The sequence below is a fragment of the Rhinatrema bivittatum genome, chromosome 12 (assembly GCF_901001135.1).
Source record: "Rhinatrema bivittatum chromosome 12, aRhiBiv1.1, whole genome shotgun sequence".
Classification (NCBI taxonomy): domain Eukaryota; kingdom Metazoa; phylum Chordata; class Amphibia; order Gymnophiona; family Rhinatrematidae; genus Rhinatrema; species Rhinatrema bivittatum.
In genome coordinates this window covers 76,039,138-76,066,833 of record NC_042626.1, presented here as the reverse complement: position 1 = coordinate 76,066,833, position 27,696 = coordinate 76,039,138, and the positions used below count along the sequence as shown (strand labels likewise).

The following is a 27,696-nucleotide window of genomic DNA, read 5'->3' as shown; positions in this document are numbered from 1 at the left end:
TTCAAATCCGAGTTATTTTCTACGAATAAAGAACTACCCAAATAAGGAGATGCAGAAGTCCATTCTGTACATATGGTATGTCTCAAAGGGTAAGTAAGCACAATTGGTGAAAAGTCCAAGGGTAAGAAGCACCCATAGACTTTGCAGCAGAGCAGACACTATAAAAACTGCAGACTCCCAGGTCTCACCTGCTCGTCCCCTGCCCTCAGAGACCGTCTCTTTGGAAACAATGGCAGCACCTCTCTTCCCGTCACTTTACCATCTCTTCTCCTCACAGAGAAACTCAACTATCTGAGGGGGAATCCTCTTGTGGGTCCATCCTGGATATGGCCATGAGTAGAGAGGGGCTGTGCTCTGGTGAACCACCCCTTTTCCAAAGCATTTCATTGGAAGATGTATGTTTATACCACCCATGCAGCATGCTACCGCAGCCTCCAGTGCAATGCAGGGCTTAATGGTAACAACCACCTTTGGGTGTTGCCACTCTCAGAGGATCAGCTAAAATGAGAACCTTGTATCATTATTGCAAATATATGAATTGATTACAGTCTAAGCATTAAGCAATGTACAGGATAACAAAATTAAAACAAATACAATACAAACAGAAGCTACAACATGGCCTGAATCGATACTAATATGTTTTTAAGTATTTCAGATCACAGCCTGAAAGTAATGACATAAGAACATAAGCTATGCCATACTGGGTTAGAGCAAGCTCAGTATCCTTTTTCCAGCAGTGGCCAATCCAAGTCACAACTACCTGGCTAGTACTCAAACATTAAAAAGATCCCAAGCTACTAATGCTTGGTAACAAGCTGTGGCTATTCCTTACTAATTAATGGAAAAATTACTTACCTGATAATTTCGTTTTCCTTAGTGTAGGACCAGTGGGTTATGTGCTCTTCTGCTAGCAGATGGGAGTCGGAGTCAGATTTCAAAGCTGAGGTCACTCTAGATAACCCCTGCACTACCCTCAGCTCTTCAGTATTCTCTTCGAAAAGCCATTGTGGATATATCTTTGTGTAAATAACTTGATTAAACTGATTTCAAGACTGGAGACCACCAGTGCACTCAACCAATTAACGCCGACACCGGACAAACTGTGGGTGTCTTGAACTAAGGGTAGGCAGCGGCTTACCTGTATTTGCTTAGTCTCGAGGTTCGCTTTCCGAGGTTCTCCTTCTCTGGGGAAGCCGTGGGCGGGATGCTGAATCCATCTGTCTACACTAAGGAAAACAAAATTATCAGGTAAGTAATTTCTCCATTTCCTAGCGTGTAGCCAGATGGACTCAGGACCAGTGGGATGTACAAAAACTACTCCCGACAGGGTGGGAGGCTGCCCGTGGCCCACTTAATACTGCCCTTGTGAAGGCTGCGTCTTCTCGGGCCTGAACATCCAAGATGGTAGAACCTGGAGAAGGTGGGCATGGAGGACCACGTTGCCACCCGACAGATCTCAGCGGGCGACAGCAGCTTGGTTTCTGCCCAAGAGACTGCCTGGGCCCTCGTAGAATGAGCCTTAATCTGTAGTGGTAAGGGCTTTCCTATGTAGGCTGCCTTGAATACTTCTTTGATCCAGGGGGCTATGGTCGCCCTCGAGGCTACTTCTCCTTGCTTCTTCCTGCTGTGAAGAACGAACAAGCGATCCGTTTTGCGTACCGGTTCCAATCTTTCCAGGTATCGCACCAGAAGTCTGCACACATTTAGGTGGCGAAGAAGGCGTGAGTCTTCAGAGTCCTTATGTTCATCCGGAGATGGCAGGGAGATGGCCTGGTTCAAATGAAACTCGGAGATCACTTTTGGTAGGAAGGAGGGGACAGTGCGCAGTTGTATGGTTCCAGGACTGAATCTAAGGAATGGTTCCCGACAGGATAGCCTGTAGTTCGGAGATGCGACAAGCTTAACATAATACCACCAGGAATGCCGTCTTCAATGTTAAGAGGCGTAGTGATAGACCGTGTGTTGCTCTGAAGGAAGTCCCTGCTGGGAAATCTAATACTAGATTGAGATTCCATAGAGGCACCGGCCACTTTAGGGGTGGCCGGAGTTGTTTAACTCCTTTCAAGAAGCGGGACAAATCCGGATGAGTTGATAATCGGATACCATCCACTTCGGCTCTGAAGCAGGACAGTGCAACTACTTGGACCTTGAGGGAGTTGAGTGACAACCCCTTCTTCACACTGTCCTGTAGGAAGTCCAGAATCATGGGAATCTTGGCCGTCCACAGTAGTATCCCGTGGTCCTCACACCAGGCTTCGAATATTCTCCAGATCCGTATGTATGACAGGGATGTGGAGAACTTGCGCACTCGGCGCAAGGTGTCAATCACGGCCTTCGAGTAACCTTGCTTCTTCAGGTGAGTCCTCTCAAGGGCCAGACCGTAAGAGAATCGAGAACGATCTTCGTGAAGAATCGGGCCCTGCCGGAGCAGGTCCCTGTGTAGAGGTAGGCACAGAGGGTTCCCCGCAAGGAGTCTTTGCATGTCTGCCTACCATGGTCACCTTGGCCAATCCGGGGCCACTAGTAGAACTAGTCCCCTGTGATGCTCTATCTTCCGGATGATTTTGCCCAGTAGCAGCCATGGGGGAAAGGCATTCAGCAAGTCTTCCTCTGGCCAAGTCCGGACGAGAGCGTCCATCCTTTGGGAATGTGGTTCTCGTCTGTGGCTGAAGAACCTGGGAACTTGGGCACTGAGATAGGTGGCCAGTAGATCCATGGCTGGGAGGCCCCAGCGATTTACTATCAGTTGGAAGGCTGTGGTCAACAGGGTCCATTCGCCCGGGTCCAGGTTCTCTCTGCTGAGAAAGTCTGCTGAGATGATGTCTTTTCCTGCAATGTGGGAGGCAGAGATCCCTTGTAGGTTTATCTCTGCCCATGCCATGAGAGGGTCTATCTCCAGCGACACCTGCTGGCTCCTGGTTCCTCCCTCGCAGTTGATGTAAGCTACCATTGTAGCGTTGTCCGAAATTACTCAAATTGCTTTGCCTCGGAGTCTGTGGCTGAATCGCAGGCACGCTAGTCTGACTGTTCAAGCTTCCAGGCAGTTTATGTTCCATTCTGCCTCTTCCTTGTTCCATTGCCCTGGGCCATCAGCTCCTGAAAGTGGGCTCCCCACCATCGCAGGCTCGCATCCGTAGTGATCAAGATCCAGTTCGGTGGGGATAGGCTTAGGTGGTCTTCCTGTAGCGACCACTGAAGCTAAGAACGTACCTCTGTTGGTAGTTGGAGGCGAATTGAGTAGTCCTGGGACAGTGGGTTCCATCGTGACAGTAAGGAGAGTTGGAGCAGTCGCATATGGGCCCTTGCCCATGGGACGACCTCCAGGGTTAATGTCATGAGGCCAAGGACTTGAAGATAGTCCCATACCTTGGGGCGTGCATTGGTCATCAATCGTTGTAATTGTTCCATCAGTTTCCTTCTCCTCGGGGGAGGGAGGAAGACTTTGTTCTGTTTGGTTTCAAAATGGGCCCCCAGGTACTCTAGGGATTGAGAAGGCTGCAGACTGCTCTTGCCCATGTTTACAACCCAACCGAGTTCCTGCAGTAGGCTCTTGACTCTGCTGGTCACCTGCCGGCTCTCTTCCGAAGACTTTGCCCTGATCAGCCAGTCGTCAGGTAAGGGTGTACCAAGATCCCTTCCTTCCTCAGTGTTGCCGCCATCACCACCATAATTTTGGAGAATAATCTGGGGCGGTTGCTAGGCCGAAAGGTTGCGTTCAGAACTGGTAATGGTGACCCAGTATCGCAAAGCGTAGAAAACACTGGTGATCTTGATGGACTAGAATGTGAAGGTAGGCTTCGGAGAGATCCAGGGAGGTTAGAATCTCTCCTGGTTGTACTGCCATTATGACGGAATGTAGGGTCTCCATGCAGAAGTGTAGTATCTGCAGATGACGGTTGACGTTCTTGAGATCCAAGATAGGTCAGAATGATCCTTCCCTTCTTGGGAATGATAAAATAGATGGAATAGCATCCCTGTACTTTGTTGGGGCGTGGGAACTGGAGTTATTGATTTCAGACTTGTCAGGGTGGTTTCTACTGCCAGTCTCTGGTGTGGGAGTGGCAGGGTGACATCATAAATTTGTCTCGAGGGTTGCTGTGGAACTCCAGAGAGTAGCCTTCTCAAATGATGTTTAGTACCCATTTGTTGGACGTGATCTCGACCCATCTTTGGCAGAAGAGGGCAAGTCGACCCCCTATTTCCTCTTCCTGTGGATGGGTCGGCCTATTCTCATTGTGGAGCAAGGCTGGATCCTGTCCCCGGGCCTGCTCCTCTCTTAGTCTGTCGGTTCCGAAAGGGCTGGGACCTTCCGGAGGGGCACGATGCCTGGAACTGCGAGTTCCTGTAGGGTCTAAAGCGTTGCAAGCCTCTGCCCTTGGTTCTTCTGGGTGAGGGACGCTGAGATATTTTATTCCTATCTTCCGGTAGGGATTTGCCCCATCTGCTGGCTAACTTCTCCAATTCGCTTCCGAACAAGAGAGATCCTTTAAAGGGCATTCTTGTGAGATTCGCTTTAGATGCTGCGTCAGCAGACCAATTCCGTAGCCATAGCTGTTTTCTGGCTGCCACTACCGAGGATACGCCTCTGGCTGAGGTACACACCAGGTCTGAGCTTGCATCCTTCAGGAAGTCTGCTGCAGGTTCGATTGTCTCACCGGTATAGATTCTGGAGTTATTTGCCTCTCTCGAGAGGAGCAAGCAAGAACATGCCACCAGTGCGCAGCAGGAAGCGATCTGCAGTGTCATTGCTGTTGCATCGAAGGCCTGCTTAAGGATGGATTCCAATCGTCTAGCCTGAGTATCCTTCAATGCAGCCCCTCCCTCAACGGGAATCGTTGTTCGCTTTGAGACGGCATAGACCATGGCGTCCACTTTCGGGAAATGCAGGCGTTGCTTGGTCGCTGATTCCAGAAGGTATAGAGCTTCCAAGGCCCGATCCCCTTTGAAGCTGGCCTCTGGGGCACCCCACTCCAGGTCAATCAGTTCCTGGATGGCTTCCATCATTGGGAAGTAGCATGAGGCTTTATGAAGGGACACCAGGATGGGGTTCTTCTTTGGTTCCGCCATCAGGTCCGTGCCTGGAATACCCAGAGTCTTCAGAGTCTGGGAAACAAGGGCTGGTAGCTATCCTTATGGAAGAAGCGAAGTATGATTCGGTATAGTTCCAGGCCTGGAGGGATTTATCCTTCTTCCAGGGAGTCGCCATCATCATCTGAGGTGTCTAGGTCCCTGCCTGGGAAATTCCTGGTTAGGTGAGGCATGTCTCGAGGCATCCAAGCAGGGCATCCGGCAGGGGTTGAGCCCGGGGCTGATTGCGCCTGAACGAAGGCTTGTAGCCCTTGGAAAAATTCTAACCAGGAGAAGGTCCCTGGGTCCATGTTAATCCCAGGGGGAGTCTGCGTAGGAGCCCCTGAGGTGCTCTCTTGTGGAGAAGTGATCTCAGAGATGCATAGATCAGGGGAACTATAGTCTTTAGTAGTTCCAGACCCATTCCCAGACAGTGAGGGGCCAGGCTTTGGTTTCCCGTAGGCTTCCTCGCAATGCTGGCTCAAGCAGGACTCCAGTTCAGGCTGCGTAGCTTTTATGTGGCAGGCTGTGCAAAGAGAGTACCTTCTGGCCTTCTTGGGTGCCGGTGGCATTGCCTCTAGCTTCAATGCGCGCGTGTAGCTGTAAACGCGGCTGTGTGTGTAGTTGTGCGCGCATCTGTATTGGACGTGCGCAAGTTAGGCGCATCGGCTGCCTTGCCTGCCCCGCGCTTACCGCTGGTCAAGAAGGGAAGATGGCGCCGATGCCCCCGTGCATAAGATGGAGCCACCGAGGGTCTCCACGTGGACCCCTGCACCGGATCGGGGCCTAGCCCAACCAGGTCTGCTCAACCTGATCGGTGCTCGCTTTTACCTCTCCAGAAAATAATTCAAATTGGTACAGCAATCCGAGCCTCGGAGACCTGATTTAAAGTTTTCTGCTTACCTGGTCTCAGCGCTTATCAATCTAGTGCCGGGACGGTCTCCAGCTGTGAGGGGAGAGGGCTTTACCTTCACCATCACGCTCAGTTTTGCACCCGCTGCCTTTCAGCCACTCTGGGGGCCAAGTCCACGCTGGGAACCAGCTACCGGACCAAGGCACATCTCTGAGGGATATCGGAAATCACCTCAGGAATTCTCAACTGGGGGAAGGACCCTTAGGTATCACCGCAGGAGAGCAGGGTTCAATCTTCTTTAAGGTAAATTTTCTTTTTCTTTCTTCTTTGCTGTATTTGTTAACACTATTCTAGGGTGTGGGATAGTGTCCATATCTGCTAGGAGACGGAGAGATACTGAAGAGCTGAGGTTACTGCAGGGGTATATCTAGTGATGTCAGCTTTGAAATCTGACTGTCTCCCATCTGCTAGCAGAAGAGCACATAACCCACTGGTCCTGAGTCCATCTGGCTACACGCTAGGAAATAGCAGTTTATAGACTTCTCCAGGAACTTATCCTAACCTTTTTTAAACTCAGTTACACTAACTGCCTTAACCATATCTTCTACCAATGAATTCCAGAGTTGTGGATTGAGGGAAACCAATTTTCTCTGATTTGTTTTAAATGTGCTACTTATTAACTTCATGGAGTGCCCCCTAGTCCTTCTATTATCTGCAAGAGTAAATAACCGATTCACATTTACCTCTAAGCATATCCTCTTTCAGCTATATCTTCTCCAAACTGAGCAGCCCTAATCTCTTTAGCCTTTCTCATTGGGAAGTCATTTCATACATAGAATAATTATGTATAGGCCCGTTTAAAACAGATATTTTAAATGCCTTTGTACATTCCATGAGGAGCTGCGGTTCTAGGAGTTCTTCCACAGCAAGGGACGAGGGTTCAAGACTCTTTTCAAAGATGGCGCAAATAAACCTCCACCCACGAATACCTATGTACCTGAGCTTTTCCTCCATCCCAAGCTCTTGCACTTCTCTCTATTTATTTCCCATTCCTCCCACACGCGCGTGCGCACTGCTCTGTATCCGGGCCTCAGGAGGACAGCGGTCACGTGAAGTAAGCGCGACACTGCGCATGCGTGGAGGACTGTACCATCTCTGCTCTGTAGGGGAGAGGGGGTTCCATGCTCCGGTCTCCCGAAGGGGAACGTGTCCGCCGAGCTTGGACCTCCGCACCGCCCTCCCCTCCTTAGAAGCGCTAGTGTCTCCCGAGGGGGCCTGGGATGCTGGCTGTGCTGCGGCGGCCGTCACCCGATCTTCCCCGGGCGGGTCCGGTCAGTGGGATCTCCCCGCCCCTGATAATGGTAGGCTCCAGCACGCGTACTTTCTTTTCCGCTCGGTGTCAGTACTAGCGTCGCCGCCGCCATGAGGTGAGTGGTGAGGAACCGGGGGGAAGAGCAGTGAGGGGAGGAGTATGTGTTCGGGAATGTGGTGGGGAGGGGAGTGAGGGAGATGGAACTGCGTTGGGGGCAGTATCTGACTTTCTCGGACTTGTCCCGGTAACAAGGCCCCGTATCCTGATAACCCTCGTTTCTCTCCCCTCCCCCCAGTATGCTCCGGCTGCAGAAGAGGCTCGCCTCCAGCGTGCTGCGCTGTGGCAAGAAGAAAGTCTGGCTGGATCCCAACGAAACGAATGAGATAGCGAACGCCAACTCGCGTGAGTACCGGGGAGCGCTGCGCCGGGCCTACAGCGAGCAACAAAAGATCCGTCGTCCAGCATAGACCATGTCTGTCCACCCCGCCCGGTCTAGCTGCGAAAGATTAGGACCATTTAAATTGTCTATTTTCTTTTCTATTGCCCCACTTCTCTCTTCTGGCCAGATGAGCTTACAGGATCCCTGATTTAATGCGAACCCAGCATCTGGCCCGCACTGTTTAATCACAAGCTCTTAACAGTAACTGAAGCGATGACCATTGCCTGAACATCAGCCTGCTGTGTTAATGTAGCTTTCCCAGATGGTATCCCACTTCAAACCTGCTGTACTGATAGTCAACAGGAAGGAACAAACAACCTGCCAGACAGACCTCACTATGAAAGTGTCTGTGGTTCTGTTACAGCTTAGAACATAAGTTGCCTTAGTGAGTCAACCTGAAGGTCCATGAAGCCCAGCATCCTGTTTCCATGAGTGGCCAGTCCAGTTATGAATACCTGGCAGGTACCCAAATATTAAGTCCCATGCTACTAATGCTGGCAATAAGCAATGGGTATTCCCTGTTGCTTGATATCTGTTTATGGCTTAATCTCCTGGGGGAATTCTGTGCCCAAAAACTGAAAATTCTGCAAACTTTATATTGGTCAAAATAACACAACTTACATGAGTCTTTATATTTTAAACTATTACAGAAAAAAGTTATTACTTAGTTGCAGAACTTTAAATATTTTGAGCAGAATTTCCCAAGAAATTCACTGTAAGTGTCCCTTACACACACCCCCTCATACAGGCTCCCTCACACTCGCGTGCACACACATCCCCTCATACAGGGCCCTCTCTCTTGCATACACACCCACACAAGCTCCCTTTCTCTTTCACACATACATCCTCAGGCTACCTATGTCTCTCACGTAGCCCTTCACACGGGCTCTGTCTCACACATACAGAATCCCTTCACACAGGCTAATACCCTCACATACACACGATCCCTTTTTTATACATACGATCTCTCACACACATACACTCCTTTACAATCTCATGTAGGCTCCCTCTTTCTGAAACCCACACTCAAAACATCCCCCCACCCACACTCTTACCCCCCATGCTCGCTCACACCCTCCCCTCATAAGCTCCCTCTCTAAAACCCACACTCGAGCATCCCCCCCTATTTCCCCTCTTACCAACCAAGCTGTCTCTCACCCTCCCCCACACCCCCTCTCCTCTCACACACATTCTCTCTCACCGGCATCCCCCCACCCACCCTCTTACCTCCCATGCTCTCTCACCCTCCCCTCTTACCAACCATCCACTGTCATCCTCCCCTCTCTCACACACATTCTCACTGCCATTCCCCCCCCCCCCCCCCCCCCCCCCCATGCTCTCACCCTCCCCTCTCTGACACACATTCTCTCACTGGCATGCCGTGGGACACACTCCATTTGCGGCAAAGATGAAGGCCTGGTGTGTGGTTTGTGGCGAAAAGGGAAGGCCCCCGCATGGTGCGCCGGGCCTTCATCTTCACCGTGATCGGAGCATGTGCCGCGGGACGTGCTCCGTTCGTGGCATGCCGGGGTCTCCTCTGCTATTTTCTGCGCAGAATTTGGCAATTCTGTGCAAATTCTGCGTTCCACAGTAGTGCAGAATTCCCCCAGGAGAAAACTTATCCAAACCTTTTTTTAAACCCAGCTACACTTATCGTCCTAATCGCATTCTCTGACAATTTCAGAATTTAGTTGAGCATTGCATGAAAAATAACTTTCTCAGATTTGTTTTAAATGTGCTACAGGCCTATTATCTGAAAATGTAAACTGGCATTTACCCATTCAAGTCTTTTTGTGATTTTATAGATCTCAATCGTATCCCCCCTTAGCCATCTCTTCTCAAAGCTGAATATCCCTAAACCTTTTTAGCTTTTCCTCAGAGGGGAGCCGCCCATCCCAGTCCATTTTGGCTATCCTTTTCTGTATCCTCTGCAGTGCAACTGATCTTTCCGAGAGTGAAGCCAGATGGACTAAAGACCAGTGGGTTTATGCTCCTTTGCCAGTAAATGGAGACTGGGTCATGTTTCAAAGCTGACATCACCCTAGATACATCCCTGCAGTGACCGAAGCCCTTCAGTATCTCTGTCTCCTAGCAGATGTGGATGTGTTTTCTCTGTCGGGATTGCTATACCCATTAGAAGAAATTCTACTTTTAAATTGGAGAAAAGATTGAGCTCCGCTCCTCTGCAGTGATACCAAAAGGTCCCTCCCCTAGCTGAGAATTCCTGAGGTGATTTTAGTGATCCTTCAGAGGTTTGCCTTGGCCCAGTAGCTGGTTCCCGACGTGGATGTTGTGCCTTTCAACCGGTTCAGGAAGCAGAGTGCGGTGGTGATGGCCAAAGGCCTCCCCCACCCCCCCAGCCAATTTCTGTACTCAGTTGGTAAGCGCTGAACCCAGGTAAGTGTAAGAGAGAGGATTTCCCGATCACATATTGGAGGGATTTCGGTAAGACTTTCTCTGGTCTCTTTGCTTGGCATACCATACCGATGTCATTCCCGATCCGTTGGTGCAAAGGGAAGTGGGCATCCAAGCAGGTTGAGTGGTCTAGGCCCTGCTTCAGGCTTAGCTGGCTCACCACGTGGTAGGCTGTGTCTGCACAATTTTGTGTGCCTTGTATTGCATGCCATACAGTGTCTACATGCAGCTGCTGTCTCTAATAGCTTCAGCAGCAAAGAAACAAGTGTCATTCTCTCTGCGCTGCTTGTCATATTAGGGCTACACAGTCTGACCTGGATTCTAACTTATGTCAGCACTGTGAGGAGACCCAGGGAGAGTCAGCCTCCCCAGACTTTACCAAGCCTGGTTCCACCCATTCTGAGGATGGGTCAGTCACAACTTTAACTGGAAGTATCCCGGATCTGAATAATCCTGGGGCTGGGCCTTCCATGGGAGTGGGAAATTCAACAGCACCTACTCCAATTCTTCCTGGGCTAGGTATGGACCTGGCTGCCTTCTCTTGGGTGGAATTTTTTCAAGGCCTTAGCCTTCGTACAGGTGCAGTCTGCTTCACTTTCCCCTGTCTGGATGGAACCACATCTGGTAAGGCCTCCCTCTCCCAGCCCTATCTGCAAACGTCGAGACATGCCTCGCCTCACCCAGGGTAATCCTGGCAGGGACCCTGACAAAATGGACGAAGAAGGGGTTCCAGATTCCTTGGAAAATGGAGAAATGCCTCCGGGTTTAGAACCATATCTGACCTTATGTTTTTTCCATAGAGACAAATTGCCGCCCTGGTTTCCCAGACTCTGAAGACTTGGTGTTCTTGGGGCAGACTCCACGACAGAACCTAAGAATCCTATTCTGGTGTCTCTATGGAAAGCCTCTTGGAATTTTCCAGTACTGGAAGCCATACGGGAGTTGATTGACCTAGAATGGGACGCCCCTGAAGCAAGTTTTAAAGGTGGTCGAGCATTAGAAGCTCTGTACCCACAGGATCCGGCAGCGAGAGACCGCCTGTGCTTCCCTAAAGGGGATGTGCTGGTCTGTGCCGTTTTGAAGCAAACTATCCCAGTGGAGGGAGGAGTGGTCTAAAAGGATGTGCTGGTTAGGCGGATGGAGTCCATCCTTAAGCATGTCTTTGTGACAGCAATGACCTTAGATTGCTTCCTGTTGTACCCTGGAGGCTCACTCATACCTGCTCCTCTCGAGAGTTGGATGGCTCAGGGCATATTCCAGAAAAGCAGTGGAGCCTGCTGCCTTTTTAGCTGATGCGGGCTCTGACCTAGTCTGTACCGCGGCCAGAGGAGTGGTCTCAGTAATAGCAGCCAGAAGACAGCTATGGCTGCAAAATAGGTTAGCAGACGTGACCTCTTAAGGCAAACCTCACATAGATGCACTTTAAAGGATCACTCCTCTTTGGAAGCAAATTAGAAAAGCTGGCCATTAAGTGGGGTGAATCTCCAGTGCCCCGGCTATGAGAAGATAAGAGAAAGCAATCAGTGTCCCTCACCTGTGAGGGGTCTATCCAGGGGTCCCAATGCTTTTGGCCCTACAGAAACTCAGGTCTCAGTCCTTTTGGAGCAGACAGTCCAAGAGGGACAGGTTCAGCCCAAACTCTCCAATGAAGTATTGCTGACCCATCCACAGAACAGGAGATAGGGGGTAGACTATCCCTCTTCTACCAGTGGTGGGTCAAGATCACATTGGAAAAATGAGTACTGGGTGTCATACAAGAAGGATATGCTTTGGAGTTTCGCAGCACTCCTCGGTACATTTTCATGTCTCCTTGCCACTCCCAGCACAAAAAGCAGGCTTCTCAAATTGAGGGCTGTAATTCCAGTACCTGTGTCCCAGGTAAATATGGGGTATAATTCATCTATTTCATTGTACCCAAGAAGGAGGGTTCCGTTCGCCCCATCCTGGACCTAGAGTGTCAACTGACATCTATGGGTAACATTTCCACATGGAAACTCTGTTCTGATAATGGTTGTACAACCTGGAAAGTTCTTAACCTCCCTGGACCTCTCCCAACGCCTACCTTCATATTCAAATCTGGCAAGAACATCAGCGTTTCCTATGCTTTGCAGTACTGGGCTGCCTTTATCTGTTCCGGGTGCTGCCCTTCGGCCTGGCCACCGACCCCAGAACAATTTCCAAGATTATGGTAGTTGTAGTGGCAGAACTGAGGAAAGAGGGAATCCTGGTGCACCTGTTCTTGGATGACTGGAGGAGAGTCTCTGGGTGACAGGCAGGGTGACTTTCCTGCTTCAAGAGCTCGGCTGGGTCATAAATATGGTCAAAAGCAGCCTCAAGCTCTCCCAGTCCTTGGAATATCTGAATCTAGTTCAGCACTAAGCAGGGCAAGGTCTTCCCGCCCTCATGTATATCGAAGCTGGTATCCCAAGTGCATCAGTCGAACACAATATGCCCCAAGGTGTGGAGCTATCTTCAGGTTCTCAGTTCGGCGTCAACCTTGGAGGTAGTACCATGGATGAGGGCACACGTGGGCATTTCAACGCTCCCTGCTGTCATGTTGGAACCTGCTGTCTCAAGAATATTCAATTTGCCTCCACATATGATTGAAGTATGCCTCTGCTCCAGTGGTAGCTGCAGGAAGCTCACCTGGAAAGGGTGTAAGCCTGTCCCTGCCGAACTGGCAGGTCCTCATGACATCTGCGAGCCTCTGGGGTTGGGGAGCTCACTATCAGGAACAGACTGCACAGGGGCATTGGATCAAGGAAGAAGTGCTCTGGAACATAAACTGCTTGGAAGCCTGGGTGGTCAGATGGTGTGTCCTTCACAAGGGTCCATCTCAATTCTGTCTTAGTTTGGCCCTTGAGAGGGCTCACCTGACAAATTGTTGGTGTTCAGTTGCAGTGATTACCACCTTGCTCCACACACAAGTTCTGTAACCTTAGCGTATGCGTGGGTCTGGAGAGTGTTTGAGGCCTGGTGTAAGGAACGTGGTGTTGCCGCTCAGACGGTCAAAATCCCACTGGTTCTGGAATTTTTACAGGAACGCTTGATTGGTTGGCCCTTAACTCTTGAAGGTCCAGGTAGCGGTTGTCTCCTGTTTCGGGGGCGAGGTGAATAGACCCCACCTGTCAGTGCATCTGGACATGACATTTTCTGAAAGGGATAAAACACCTCTGGCCACCCCTACAGTGGCCAGTTCCCTTGTGGAAACTAGCTTTGGGGTTTTTGACAGGGCCCTCCTTTTGGCTGCTGGGCAGTTTTTTCCTTGCTCTTATTAACCCTGAAAATGGTGTTCCTGGTGGTGATATGCTCAGCTTGTCACATCTCTCAACTTACAGGCATTGTCGGGAATAGTTCCTCAGGATCTCTCTAGGAGAGTTACAACTTCATACTGTTTCATCCTTCTTGCCCAGGGTAGTCTCGGAGTTTCATTTGAATCAATCTGTTTCATTGCCATCCCTAGATAGGCACAAGGAAATGGACCTTTGCCATTTATCTTCATGGTGAAAGGAGAAAGGGTGAACCAGCTTCGTAGGCTACCATAGCTCGCAAGATCAAGGAGATGGTCACAAGAGCTTATATAGAGCAGGAAACCATTACCCTTTCAGGTTAAAGCTCATTCCACTAGGGCTCAGGCAGTATCCTGGGCAGAAGCTAAGCTACTGTCGCCTGTCGACATCTGCCAAGGGGTGATTGGGTCCTCCTTGCACACTTTCTCCGGGTTCTTTTGCCTGGACGTTCAGGCCTGAGAGGAAGCAGCCTTTGCAAGGGTGGTGCTAACCAGACCACGGGCAGCCTCCCGCCCTGATCAGGAGTAATTTTTGTACATCCCATTGGTCCTGAGTCCATCTGGCTACACGCTAGGAAATGGAGAAATTACTTGCCTAATTTAGTTTTCTTTAGTGTAGACAGCTGGACTCAGCATCCCACCCACGGCTGCCCAAGAACAGTGCTAAGGAATAGTTCATGAAATGACTATGGATTCCAAGAGGTTACGGGTAAGCTGTCTCCCAATCCGTAGATCCGGGGCATCTATAATCTTGCTGGGATTCAGTGTTTGGCTGAGTACAGTTATCAGTTTTTAATCAGGTTTTAATCAAGTCTTTTCAATAGTATGTCCACAATGGCTTTTGAAGAATATTAGGTGCTACAACCCAAGAAAGAGATCTAGGCGTCATAGTGGATAACACATTGAAATTGTCGGTTCAGTGTGCTGTGGCAATCAAAAAAGCAAACAGAATGTTGGGAATTATTAGAAAGGGAATGGTGAATAAAATGGAAAATGTCATAATGCCTCTGTATCGCTCCATGGTGAGACCGCACCTTGAATACTGTGTACAATTCTGGTCACCGCATCTCAAAGATATAGTTGCGATGGAGAAGGTACAGAGAAGGGCGACCAAAATAAGGGAATGGAACAGCTCCCTTATGAGGAAAGACTAAAGAGGTTAGGACTTTTCAGCTTGGAGGAGAAGAGACGGCTGAGGGGGGATATGATAGAGATGTTTAAAATCATGAGAGGTCTAGAACAGGTAGATGTGAATCGGTTATTTAGTCTTTCGGATAATAGAAGGACTAGGGGGCACTCCCATGAAGTTAGCATGTGGCACATTTAAAACTAATCGGAGAAAGTTCTTTCATTCAACGCACAATTAAACTCTGGAATTTGTTGCTGGAGGATGTGGTTAGTGCAGTTAGTGTAGCTGTGTTTAAAAAATGATTGGATAAGTTCTTGGAGGAGAAGTCCATTACCTGCTATTAATTAAGTTGACTTAGAAAATAGCCACTGCTATTACTAGCAACAGTAACATGGACTAGACTTAGTGTTTGGGTAATTGCCAGGTTCTTGTAGCCTGGATTGGCCACTGTTGGAAACAGGATGCTGGGCTTGATGGACCCTTGGTCTGACCCAGTATGGCATGTTCTTATGTTATATACTGAAGGGCTGAGGTCACTGCAGGGGTATATCTAGGGTGACGTCAGCTTTGAAACCTGATTCCTTCTCCATCTGCTAGCAGGGGAGCACATAACCCATTGGACCTAAGTTCATCTGCCTACACTAAGGAAAATTAAGTAACTTCTCCAATGTGTTTTTATTACGATTAAATCTTGCCAGTAACCTTTGTGTGATCTACAGGACATTGCCTATGAAAGTGACAATAAGGATATTCTTAATGGATTATTAAAGAACACTTGTTAGTATTCCCTAAACACTCGTTGCCTCTTAATGCAGTAAACTCTATACATATTAATTTAAACAAGGTAAGGAGGTTCCCCAGTCTCTCAAACAAATTCTTGGACACTGACAACAAGATTGAGTATCTTGACGTTTCATCAAGAGTTACAAGGATTTTATGGAAATAATTTCTCCACATTTTAATATAAAGGTAATTGATTATGGAATTTTTTTCCCTTTACTATTCCCCTCTGACATCTCGTTCAAGCCAATATGGTAAGATACTCGTTTGTACTGACACTTATTGTATATAACAATATAAGCTACTCAACTTACATAAATATTTATAAAAAATGAATGATTAACTTTTTAATTTAATATTTTCACAGTCTCTGATGCAGCCCTATGATTGGGCAATATTTTGTTTAATTTTGGACTTTTTTCTGTAATTTCAATAAAGGAATCCTTGCAACTAAGGCGACTGGTCATCCCCTTTTTCGCCTGCCATCTGGCTTTACTTGACAGTCTTCCTTATTGTTTGGGTGATAATGTTTTACACATCGCTGGCAATAGTACCGGAAATAGCTACACCTTTTGCAGGGGTGCTCTGGGAGTGTATTGCGGCTGCAGTCGTGGTGGGCCAGGTGCACACTATTGCTCTGCTGCCCCATTTCTGGCTGCAGCTCTTCATTCCTCTACGTTTATAGCAGAATGAAAAATCCAGGCATTACATTGAGCCTTCTGGAGAAGGGATAACCCCACAGTAGTTGAATATATATTCAGCTTTTTGGCTTTTAAAAGCAGAGTACATGTGTAAATGAGTGGCATCTATACTGAGGAGAGTAGGGATGAGCTTTGCTCTGCAAGCAGCACTTGATCATGTACAAGTGCTGCTGTTGGCTCTCCATTAAGTTCCACTATAACTGCTGTCAGACTGCAGGAGCACTAATTGGCATTGGGTTGTGCCCATGATTTGACTGCATAAAAGTGGTAAAATCATTCTCAGGTGGTGGTTGCATATTTTTTCTGGTCTTGATGTTTTTTCTAATTCTTTAGGTCAGCAGATCCGAAAGCTGATTAAAGATGGTCTGATTATCCGCAAACCGGTGACTGTTCACTCCCGTGCCCGCTGCAGGAAGAACACCTTGGCACGTAGAAAAGGCAGACACATGGGCATTGGTGAGCAGAGTCTGCTGTAGTAGCAGTGTCCACCTTCCCCTGCAGAGGTGGACATCTCTGTTCCCAAGGTACCAGCTGGTCACTGAAGCTATCTTTCTCTCTCCCCCCTCCTTAGGTAAGAGGAAGGGTACTGCCAATGCTCGCATGCCCGAAAAACTAGCCTGGATGAGGCGGATGAGAATCCTGCGCCGGCTGCTGCGCAGATACCGGGAGTCCAAGAAGATAGACCGTCACATGTAAGAAAGCAATCGCATGTACCAGTAAAAGGCTGCAGCTTTGAACCCATGAGCAAAGCCCTAACTTCTGGTCTTAGTATACAGACTACTAGTTGGGCCCTTCAGTGTACAGCTTGAGTAGGCATTAGATTCTGATATGCCACATTAGGGGACCCTCCAACCTAGGGAAGTGGCTGGGACAGATCCTGTCCCAACATTCTCACAAGTGTCATGGCTTAGGCAGAGTTTTGTACTTGTTCATTGAGGTACAGTGTGTGATCTTGAGTGGCATGAAGGAAAGATCCCAGCCCTGTGCTTTGTATAATTACTGAATCCACTCAAGGAGGGAAGTAAAGCTGCACTAAATGTCTCCTTCCTGTTCTAGGTATCACAACCTGTACCTGAAAGTTAAGGGTAATGTCTTTAAGAACAAGCGTATCCTGATGGAGCATATCCACAAGCTGAAGGCAGACAAGGCCCGCAAAAAGCTGCTGGCGTAAGTATTATGCCTGATATCCTTCCAGGTTCAGGGCAGGAGCATCTCCCTGGATATGCTTCTCAGCAGTGCATGTCTCTTGATTCCTTTGAACCAGCTGCTCTGTGGTGTGCATGAGCATTTAAGACCTGGTAACTGACTTTAACAGCAGGAATGGGATATGAGAAAGGTGTCCTTAGTTCTCTGGGTTTCTTTTGGTAGCTGTGAATGACACTAGATCGGGGGAAGCTGTTTCTTTTGTTCCAGGATGTTTTGGGGATTAGTGAGGTCCTGAGTTTATTGTGCACTTTTTTGAATAACCTTGTCTACAGTGACCAAGCTGAGGCTCGTAGGTCCAAGACCAAGGAGGCACGTAAACGTCGTGAGGAACGTCTGCAGGCCAAAAAAGAAGAGATCATTAAGACTCTTTCCAAAGAGGAAGAGACCAAGAAGTAATGGCCTCTGCTGTGTGTATATAGTGCTGTCATCACCTGAATTTAATAAAGATTGGTATACAGGCCCTATTTGGTTGCCATTGCTTTTTCAGTGTGGGCTGCAGCACACAAGCTTCATTCCTGTGTGGACCAGGCAGAATTGGGTGTGGAACCTGATAGCATTCAGCTTTTGAATGGCCTAGAACTATGGTGTGCTGGTTGGGGAGGGGGTTCTTACCCACAGGCTGATACAGTACAGTGTGCTCCGGTGGAGCACACTGTTAACCCGCGATTGGATGTGTGTTTTTGATGCGCTAGCTTTACCCCTTATTCAGTAAGGGGTAATAGCGCATCAAAAACGCATGTCCAACACCCCCCCCCCCCCCCCCGAACCTAATAGCACCAGCAACATGCAAATGCATGTTGATGGCCCTATTAGTTATTCCCGCATGATTCAGAAAGCAAAATGTGCAGCCAAGCTGCACATTTTACTTTCAGAAATTAGCAACTACCCAAAGGTAGGCATTAATTTCTCCGGGCACCGGGAATGTGCACAGAAAAGCAGTAAAAACTACTTTTCTGTGCACCCTCCGAGTTAATATCATCGTGATATTAAGTCAGAGGTGTCACAAATTAAAAAAAAAATTTTTTTTAAAAAAATTGGAGATCAGTCTGCGGCTCAAACTGGATGCTCAATTTTGCTGGCATCGGGTTTCTGAATCCGTGGCTGTCAGCGGGTTTGAGAACCACCGGCAAAATTGAGCATCAGCTGTCAAATCCGCTGACAGCCGCTGCTCCTGTCGAAAAAGAGGCGCTAGGGACATGCTAGTGCCCCTAGTGCCTCTTTTTGCTGTGGGCCCTCATTTGAATACAGAATTGCGCACACAGTGGCCTGTGCAAGGCGGGAGAGCGGGCGTTCGCCTGCTCTCCCACGACTTTTACTGTATTGGCTCACCATTGAATATTGTGGCTTCACAGTGCTGTCATACTGGGGGTCATGCACCAACCCCCTGTGAAAGACTTCAAAGGGGCGTGGGATAAACACTGTGGATCCATCAAGTCTAGTGGGCATAAATATAGAGGAGGTGGTAAAACACTGCACGGAGCGGCAGTAGCCACAGAGGCATTCACGGAGCGGGATGCCAGTGGCAAGTAGTTGTTCCACCTTCAGGCAGCAAAATACTGCACGGAGCGGCAGTAGCCACAGAGGCATTCACGGAGCGGGATGCCAGTGGTTTGTGTTCCACCTTCACGGAGCGGAAGGTTGGAGGGCTGCCATCTCCAAAAAAACAAAAAACAAACAAGCAAAACAGAGGTGGGTAAGAGTATGGGGCAGGGGTGTGGCCGTTTATTGTGGCAGTTGCTACCCCTGATTGAACTGGATGTTCATTGGGATGCGGATACGGCACTGCTCTCTGCATTGGTGGAGGGGTGGAAGGGAATTGGGGCTGGAGGGTGCTGGAAGCCAATAGTGACGGGGGAGGGGGAGAAAAAAAGGGGTGGGGGGGAAGATTAAAAAAAAAATGGATAAACTGCGTAGCTTGCTGGGCAGACTGGATGGGCCGTTTGGTCTTCTGCCGTCATTTCTATGTTTCTATGTTATATATGGTGTGTACCAAAGCCTCTTAGTGATGCAGTCTGCATTGTGCCCTTGTCTAGTCTAAACCTAGAAATACACCCTTTGAACTGCAGCTGTAATGCAGGAGGTGGCCAGGCCTTGATTAAAGCAACCAGTACAGCCTGCTCTGAACTCAATTGGGGGGGTGAGCAGGTGCCAGCAGACCTTCCTGGTTATTAGAAGGTAAAGGAAGAAATGTCCTTCTCCCACCTACATGTGAGTGACATAACCCTCCTATGTACAGAGGTGCCCTCATGTGCTTTCTTTGTGGGTAGATTAAAACCAGTGTCTGCTTGAAGATCACAGCATCTTCTGAAGATGTGCAACAGTTAAAACCAATGCCAGTGCTGCTTTGATACTACTATTTTGGACTAGCTCTATCCCTCAAATTGTATTTGGTCCTTGGTTTTCTACATTCCAAATTCATTAGATTTTTTTATCAAATTAATTATACTTTCCCTGTATGTACCAGGATCAGTCCAGACCGCTGGGTTGTCTCCCTTCCAGCAGAGGGAGACAGAAAAAAAAACCTGAAAAGGTACCCCTCTTAACCTGGTGTGCCACCTGCTCTCCCTCAGTACTTTCTCTGACTCTCAGCAGAAGGGTTGACACAACCTGTGGTCCTGATTTTTCAATTTCTTTAAAGGCTCTGGATGATTTAGTTACAACCATCTTGCTGTAGGCAAAGGTGTTTAAAAAAAAAAAAAAGGCAGCTCAGTGCAGTCTCATTTTCCCAGGCTTTTCACTCAGCAGTGGTAGAGGTAAGGCAGGGGCTGGCACCTCTAAACCCAGTATTCTGACCCAGACCAGGTCCCAACTACTCAGTGCTCCATTTCTTGCTCTTGGGCAGGGATAAGCAATGGCTTTTTACTTTTCTTTTTTTTCCTCCATAATATTATTAAAACATTTTTATACATGACATCTGCTGTGCTGTACCAACATCCAAAAAGACAAACACCCAGCACGAGAGACTCGGTTAAAGGGCTATGTTGATAAGCTGGGTATCTTAAAATGCCTTAGAACCACACACAAACTTTCTCCTACAAAGTTTGAGGAGCTACTGCCGCTTCACTGTCTTGAGCGCCTACGTTCAAAACAACTAATGGTGCAGAGTCTATGGCGTAGGAGCGGAAAAGCCATACGAGTTTTTGCTGTAATGCTTTCACGGCTGCAGACCACATCCCTAGAGGAGGAGGGGGTAATCAGCTCAGGGGGACCACCACAGCCGGCCAGGGTGTAAGGCATGGACCGGCAGCTAAAGCTGAAGGGAAGGTAAAGATAAGATCGAGCCTGCTCATCCTCACATTCCCTACCACTCCATGCTTGCTCGTCCTTGTCTCCACCACCACTGGAAGCTTGTTCCATGCATCCATTATCACTCCTGCATCTATTCCCCGTCACCTTCAGCGCTGTGATAGGCAGCAAAACGTACCAAAAAAGCATTTAGAGTAAAAAAAAAAAGAACAATGGTCAATATGAAACTGAGTAGAGAATTTTTTATGAAGAGGGTGATGGACCTCTGGAAAAAATTCAGCAGAGGTCGTAGGTGCTCAAACTGCCCGCATCCCGCCAGGTACACGGTGGGGGCCCCACAAGCGCCTTCTGTTCCTCCTCGCATCCATTGCTTGGGCCCTGCTGCCTTGCTCCAGCCTTGCAGATCTCGGCTCTTTCACGCTGAAGCTGTTTTCTGGAACGGTCCGTGCCTGCGAGGCGAGCTCCCTGCAGCGGGGACGGTCTCGCGAGCGTGGGCGGGGAAGAGGCTCTCTGGAACCATCCCCAGCACCTGTGGCAGTGCCGCTTCTCCCCGGCAGGGGGCGGGCGACGCACGTGCGCCTGGCACGTGGCTGATTAACGCTTGCATCTGATGGACGGGAGCACTGGGAGAATCCGGAAATCGCCGGGGTGCGGGCTTTATAACCGCAGCTGGGCGGGTGGGGAGGGGTCTGGAAGGACAGCATGGAGGTGGTTGCGAAGGCGAGTCTTGAGGAGGTCCCCGTCCGGAAGAGCTTCTCTTGTACCCTCCGAGGCTGTGGGGCCTCTTTCTCTCGAGCCTGGAAGCTGCAGGAGCACCTGAGAGCTCACACTGGGCAGGTAAGGGAGGGGTCCTGGGAAAGTGAGGCTAAGATGTGGGGGATGGGTCTGGCTGGAATCCCCAACCCCAGGAGAGGTGGGAGGTGAGCGTGGGCTACCCTGACCCCCAAAGTGGGAGGTGCGGGGAGCTGCTCTCCTTTGCTGAAGGGGGGAGGAGAATCTCGTCCTCTCTCTTCCTTTTTAAAACGCTTTTGCACGATGAAAGTGTTTATCTCCTCTCCCTATTGGAGTCTTTATTCTTCAGTGTAATTTCAACATAGTAAAAAAAAAATCTTCTACTACACCGTACGTTCATCCTCTCCGTAACTAAACTATCTGCAAGCAAAAGGGATTAAATGCAATCCCGCTCCCTGTAAAGGGGAGGGGGTGGTTTAATATAACGGAAGATCCCATCCCGAATAAGTAAACAAAATGGACGTGGCAGAAATGAAACCGAAAAAGACCCAGCGTTAATAAACTGGGGGGGTCTGGTTTAATTTTCCACGACCCTTTGATTGTATTTCTTACACTAATCTGGGTCTGGTGCGTACAGCTGCGCCCTCCCCACTTCCAGGGAATAATCCCAGACTTTCTCATCATTCGACCATAGCCCTGGTTCATGTGTGGCATTATATTTATGACTGTCCCTGGATTTTCTCTAATCTTTTTAAGGTCTCTCTTTGTGGGAAGGTTGGGTTTTTGTTTTGGTTTTTTTTTTAATATACAGAGGTAGCTGTAATAACTTATAAAATGCTTAAATATATAATTTCAAAAGATCACAATGACTTATTTATTTAGATTTTTATTCTGCTTTTTGCACTTTTTTTTAGCACATCAGAGTAGATTACATTCAGGTACTGGAGGTATTTCCCAAAAGCAACTTTCCTATTATAGATTGACGTAATACGTAACATTAACTCAAGGGTATATAAAGAAATCTGTGCTACATAATTTCCTTTTTAATACTTTTCATACATTAGTCAGAGTTCTAGGATACTTTATCACTCATGCATTGTGCATAGTGAATATATAATGGTAAATCATATGCACTTTTGAAGAACCATGTTTTCAGCTCATTTTGAACCTATTTCTTTCTGTTAACAGGCATAGCGACTCTGGTAGAGAGTTCCATGGTTTGGGACCTGCTATGGAAAGCATTCTATCTCTTATTTGTGTTTAGATGTGTATTTTATGTTGGTACAGTTAATAGTTTTTTATTTTGTGATCTTAGTTTGCTGTGGTGTGTATAGTTGGAGACTTCAACCTAATAAGTTTAAGTTATTACAGTTTGTCATTGATGATAAAAATTAGTGTTAGTACTTTTATACTGGATTCTAGCTTGTACTGGAAGCCAGTGTAGTGCTATCAGTAATAGGGTGATGTGGTTGAATTTCCTTGCCCCTAATAAGTCTTGCAGAAACATTTTGTAGTAACTGTAGAGGTTATAGAAGTCCTGAAGAAAGGCCTAGTAATAGGAAGTTGCAGTAATCTATATATTTGAGAAAATCAGTGTCAGTAACACAGTCTGGGAGTCCTGGAATGTTAGTAATGGCTTTAATCAATGTAGTACTCTCAGTTTAGAGTATCCTGTCTTAATTTGTTCATATGCTTTTTTTATTGTGATCTCATTCATCTTGTACTTGTTCAGAGGGTGTAATTTTAAAATTAGCCAGGCTTTAATGTGGCTTCCGCCAGTGCATTTTGGATCTGTTTTTCTCAAGGATGATGCATTTCCTTGAAGCTCTTTTGTAGCTGTCCATCATCCTAGGGCCCTCTCATATCCTTTGTTCCAGGCATCTGTAACAATGACTGGTGCCGGAGAACTTAGAGCCCAGCCATGAGGGTCCCGTACCTGAGATGCCACTCTGGGCATTTCTGAGTTTTCTGGAAATCTGCATGGTGCGATAGTATAGTATATTGTCTGGGGAGCTCTGGCCTGTGGCTTGGAAATAGGCTGCCTGACATTTCTTTTTTTTTTTTTCCTCCTCCCTCTTTGTAGAAACCATTGGCCTGTGATCATGTTGGCTGTAGCCGGTGCTTTTCCCACCAGTCTCATCTACAGAGGCACACGCTGCAGCATTCTGGAGAGAAGCCACATAGGTGGGCATGAACTGCAGGCTGGTAGGAAGTGGAGAAGGGTCTTGTGGTGGGTGGGGTAAGGAGATCAGTTTCAAGGCTAACAAGCTTGATACAAATACTGCTGCAGAACGTTTCCCAGTAAACCCTAGACTAGGACAGCAAACCTAATAGTATCATGGCCACCCATTTCTTCCAGATGTTCCTTCACCAGCTGTGAGTCCGCCTTTGTGACTAAAGTGCGCCTGGAGAGGCATGTCAGATATCTGCATGGAGAGCAGCCTGAACCACTGAAGGTGAGATTGGGTGCAGAAATGGATTACTTCTATAGTGTACTTGGGTGTCCTGTCTGTACTATCTTATGGAACATAAGATGCGCTCCTTCTCTGACTAGTGTACTGCACCTGGCTGCGATCAGACCTTTCGGAAGAAGGCAGCTCTGAAAAATCACCTGACAGAACATGAGCGGGCACCCCTGTTCCTGTAAGTAATGCCTGCCCATGGTTCAGGTATGTCTGCTGTAAATGCTCCTTGTGGTCTTTGGAATCTTGTTCTGAGATTCCAGGGAGCCACTTGTTTGTGTTACGATTTCCTGAGTGGCTGAGCCTTGCTGACTTTGCTCCGCACCGCTCTGTAGACAGACAGGTGTCACAGAGAACGTTGTTAGTACTCTGACCTGTGAAAGCAGCAAAGATCCTCGGGTCCAGCCCAACTTCTCTCCATCTGTATCTCTGTAAATGGTGTCATATTGACAGGTGTCAGGAACCTGGTTGTGACCTGAAGTTCGAGAGTAGGAGCCAGCGCAAGGCTCATCAGAGAAAGCACATGGGTGAGTGTCCCCTCCTTCTCTTGTATTCAGAGGGGGGGGGGGTGAATTGTTTTTTTTGTGTTTTGCCTTTCAGATAAAAGGACTAGAGGGCACTCCATGAAATTAGCAAGTAGCACATTTAAAACTAATCACAGAAAAATACTTTTTGCTCAGTGCACAATTAAGCTCTGGAATTTGTTGCCAGAGGATGTGGTTAGTGCAGTTTTGGATAAGTTCTTGGAGAAGTCCATAAACTGCTATTAATCAAGTTGACATAGGGATTAGCCACTATTATTGGCACCAGTAACATGGGATCTACTTAATATTTGTATACTTGCCAGGTACTTGTAGCCTGGATTGGCCACAGTTGGAAACAGGATAGTGGACTTGATGGACCCTCAGTCTGACCCAGTACGGCAATTTTCTTATGTTCCATTTGGAGGGTTTCTGCAGTAGGGCAGTGCATGGGGTGTCTGGTTGGATTTGACCCCTTGCTGCCTCAAGGCTTGATTTGATGCTGGGTGCCATGCTCTCTTCTAGGTTATCTCTGCTCTGTGGAGGAGTGTAAAATGCGCTCTGGTACCTGGAGTGACCATGTGAAGCACCTGCAGACGCACAGAGGTAAGAACAGGGAGGAAGCAGAGATGGCTGAAACTGTATCCTAGTACAGAAAATGCTTGGGTGCACAGGGAAGAGGGATGGTCAGCAGAAGAAGGGAGGTGATATTGCCCCTGTATAGGTCCCTGGTGAGACCTCACTTGGAATATTGTGCACAGTTCTGGAGACCCCACCTTCAAAAGGATAGAAACAGGATGGAGTCAGTTCAGAGGGAGGCTGCTAAAATGGGCAGTGGTCTTCATTCTAAAGCATAGGGGATATATTTAAAGATCTAAACATGTATACCCTAGAGGAAAGGCGAGAGATGATATGACATTCACATATCTCCAAGGTGACGCCTTTTTCTATAAAACTGTTCTAGAATAGGGGGGGGAGGGGTCATGGCTGAGGCTGAAAGGAGTAATCTTAAGGAATTGTCATAGGATAATGGATGGGCAGACCAGGCAGACAATACAGTCCTAACACGCCACTCCAAATACGAGGGGACAAATGCTGTGGAGCAAGAGCCAAAGTCATCAGTTATCTGTACCCCCTACCTTCACTCTTCTCTAGAGAAGACCCAGAACACTTTCCTGGAAGATCTTGACTGCATGCTGGTGGTCTTATTGGTTCTAAGTCCATGTTAACCCTTTATAAACACCAGGGCTTACTGTAACTCCCTACAGGAGGGGAATACCAGCTCCACTGCCCAGACTGGGAGGGGCTGAAAAGGGTTGTACAGTGGATCTTGCATGCTGTGAGGTAGCGAGCTTGTATGTTTTAGTACCGCCTCTTATCAGAGGAGTTGAAGTCACCCTACCTTCATCCAGGGCCAGCCTGCAACATGATCTCATGAGACTTGTCCTGGTATGGTAGAGCTTGTGGAAGTAAGTGACCTAAGGTGCAGTTCCCTCCCCAGTGCAGGTCCAGTGTACACACTGTGAGAAGACCTTCCAGAATCGGGGCGGTCTGCGCCGACACAAACGTACTCATGCCACCAAGAAGCCAGTGCTGTTGTGCCCCTGGGATGAATGTGATGCCCAACACAGCACAGTCTTCAACCTGCAGCACCACATCCGCAAGCAGCACCTCCACTTGCTGACGCACCCCTGCTACTTCCCAGGGTGCACCAAGGCCTTCGCCATGCGGGTGAGGAATGCTGGAAGCCAGGGGGGACCTCGGGAGATCTCCTCCTCCCAGGCAGACTTCCCTGGACAGGTGTCTGACCATGCACTAACATCTGGTGCTCCACTTTCATGCCTTCTTCCTGGAGAAGAGGAATTGAACAGCACCTTATAGACAATCACCGGGGCAGAGTCTCTGTGGTGGTAGAGTATGGGGATTAACCCTGTCATTGCTTCAAGTAATGGACAACTAATTTCTTTCCAGGAGAGTCTGATTCAGCATCTTGTGGTCCATGACCCAGACAAGAAGAAACTGAAGGTAAATACAGGGAATGAATATTGGGGGGGGGGAGCTGTGCTGGCAGTAGATGAGAATATTTTGTAGCCACTCCCTCTTTGGCTGGGGGAGTAACTGTGGGCAGAGAGGTCAATCCTGACCAAAAGTGAGAAAAATCCCCCTCCATTCTGAGCCATCCTGGTGGGGATTCCTTCCTAAAAAATGACACAAGTTGGGGTGTGGAGCTATTCATAGCCCCCCCATTTGTGATGTGATTTCTTTGCACTTTTGTGACTGACAGAGCTGAGTGGCTTTTTATAACAGTTGATTGGATATAAGGGACAATCCATTTCCATGATGCTTTGATTTCCACCCCCCACCCCCCCCCCCCCCAATCTTTAAGATGAATCCAGAAAATGTCCGCCTTCCAGGTGGGTTGTGCCTGCTTGTGAAGGACGAGGGTATTTCTAGGCTCAGGATGGGCACTGGGTGACTTCCTCCTGGCCTCTGCTGCACTCTATCTAGTCGAGTACCATGACAGTCTCCTCCTCTCCTCCTCCTCAGCTGCGGCGCCCGAGTCTCAGCATGAAGTGGCAGAAGCGATTACGTGGCGACAGTGGCCAAGAGGTGATGGTGGAGCAGAACCTGAGCCGGCTGTTTGCTCAGAAACTGATCTTCCGCACCAAGCCCCGAGTGGAGAGCGACCTGTCAGGGCTCTTCAATGAGCGTAAGCTCCGCCCATATGTGGAGCCAGAGGTCAACCTGCAGCCGCTCTTTGAGCTTCCCCCAGGCAGGAGGTCAGAAAAGGCTGTCTGAGGGGGGGGGGGGGAGTTGGGGTGGGTTTGTGAATTCAGCCGGGGAGGGGGGGGGGTTGTAGTCTTTGAGGCTAGGTGTCTGGGCTGTCTCAAGTGTTCACCCCTGGCCACCTCAGTGTGATATCCCCAGCCTAACACACATCTCGTGCTGTGACCAGCCAGCAGTCTGCATTGTGCTACCCTCCCTTTCCCCCGCCTTCCAGCTTCTATTAGTGGCTTTTTTTTTCTCTCCAGTTGATGGTGCTAAGATTTATTTGCTCTGCATAGGGCTGGCGCTTTCTTCCATTGCAGCAGGAAGCACTGATGTGGAAGGGAGAGCAGGAACAGGCACATACCCTGCAGCCCACAAGGATTAAGATCCTGTCTTTGTTTTATGAAGAGGGCTGGGTTTACCCTCTACACTTCAGCAAAAGTTCTGGCTGAATGTGTTTATTTTGCTAGTGCAGGTGATTGATTTTATTTTTTTTAAACAAGCAGACTTAAGGACTTGTAAAGCTGTGGAGGCTTGTGCAGGTTCTGCACACACCCTGTCCCCATCCCAAACACTTCTGCCATTGTAAGGTCTGTCTGGATTGTACAAATAAAGCATGGTGGTCATAATGCATCTTTCTATGGTACTGTGATCTCTGCTGTGTGCGATAGTCTCTTCCTACCCCCTTTCCCACCTACCTTGAGGGATAGGAGCAGAAGTCCTTTTAGGGCTGGTAAACTTATCTTTATTACCTGGTGAAGAAACCAAAGTAATT

The 27,696-nt window shown here is 48.4% G+C and overlaps 2 protein-coding genes across 3 annotated transcripts; both read left to right on the top strand.

Annotated features, from left to right (window-relative positions):
* Nucleotides 1-7,191: 7,191 nt before the first annotated feature.
* On the top strand, nucleotides 7,192-17,655 carry RPL19 (ribosomal protein L19). Its single transcript, XM_029573162.1, has 6 exons — nucleotides 7,192-7,347; nucleotides 7,528-7,634; nucleotides 16,319-16,441; nucleotides 16,557-16,677; nucleotides 17,042-17,152; nucleotides 17,464-17,655. Exons 1-6 carry the CDS (start codon nucleotides 7,343-7,345, stop codon nucleotides 17,585-17,587), a joined length of 591 nt encoding a protein of 196 aa, XP_029429022.1. The 5' UTR covers nucleotides 7,192-7,342; the 3' UTR covers nucleotides 17,588-17,655.
* A 3,452-nt stretch (nucleotides 17,656-21,107) lies between these two features.
* LOC115074491 (P43 5S RNA-binding protein-like) lies at nucleotides 21,108-26,953 on the top strand. 2 transcript variants are annotated; one of them, XM_029573982.1, is made up of 9 exons: nucleotides 21,108-21,274; nucleotides 23,253-23,353; nucleotides 23,529-23,625; nucleotides 23,724-23,812; nucleotides 24,085-24,158; nucleotides 24,678-24,758; nucleotides 25,654-25,883; nucleotides 26,124-26,177; nucleotides 26,700-26,953. In XM_029573982.1, the coding sequence occupies exons 1-9, from the start codon at nucleotides 21,140-21,142 to the stop codon at nucleotides 26,949-26,951; spliced, it is 1,113 nt and encodes a 370-aa protein (XP_029429842.1). In that variant the 5' UTR covers nucleotides 21,108-21,139; the 3' UTR covers nucleotides 26,952-26,953. The 2 variants fall into 2 exon arrangements, with proteins under 2 accessions (XP_029429842.1, XP_029429841.1); XM_029573981.1 differs by having other exon boundaries at nucleotides 25,642-25,883.
* The last annotated feature ends 743 nt before the right edge of the window (nucleotides 26,954-27,696 follow it).

Bases quoted from the DNA above. Each gene is read 5' to 3' on its own strand.
- RPL19 (XM_029573162.1), top strand. The intron at 16,442-16,556 runs GTGAGCAGAGTC...CCCCCTCCTTAG, and splicing joins AGGCAGACACATGGGCATTG to GTAAGAGGAAGGGTACTGCC. The intron at 16,678-17,041 runs GTAAGAAAGCAA...TTCCTGTTCTAG, and splicing joins AAGAAGATAGACCGTCACAT to GTATCACAACCTGTACCTGA.
- LOC115074491 (XM_029573981.1), top strand. From the start codon at position 21,140: ATGGAGGTGGTTGCGAAGGCGAGTCTTGAGGAGGTCCCCGTCCGGAAG. The intron at 23,813-24,084 runs GTAAGTAATGCC...TCATATTGACAG, and splicing joins GAGCGGGCACCCCTGTTCCT to GTGTCAGGAACCTGGTTGTG. The intron at 24,759-25,641 runs GTAAGAACAGGG...CCTAAGGTGCAG, and splicing joins GCACCTGCAGACGCACAGAG to TTCCCTCCCCAGTGCAGGTC.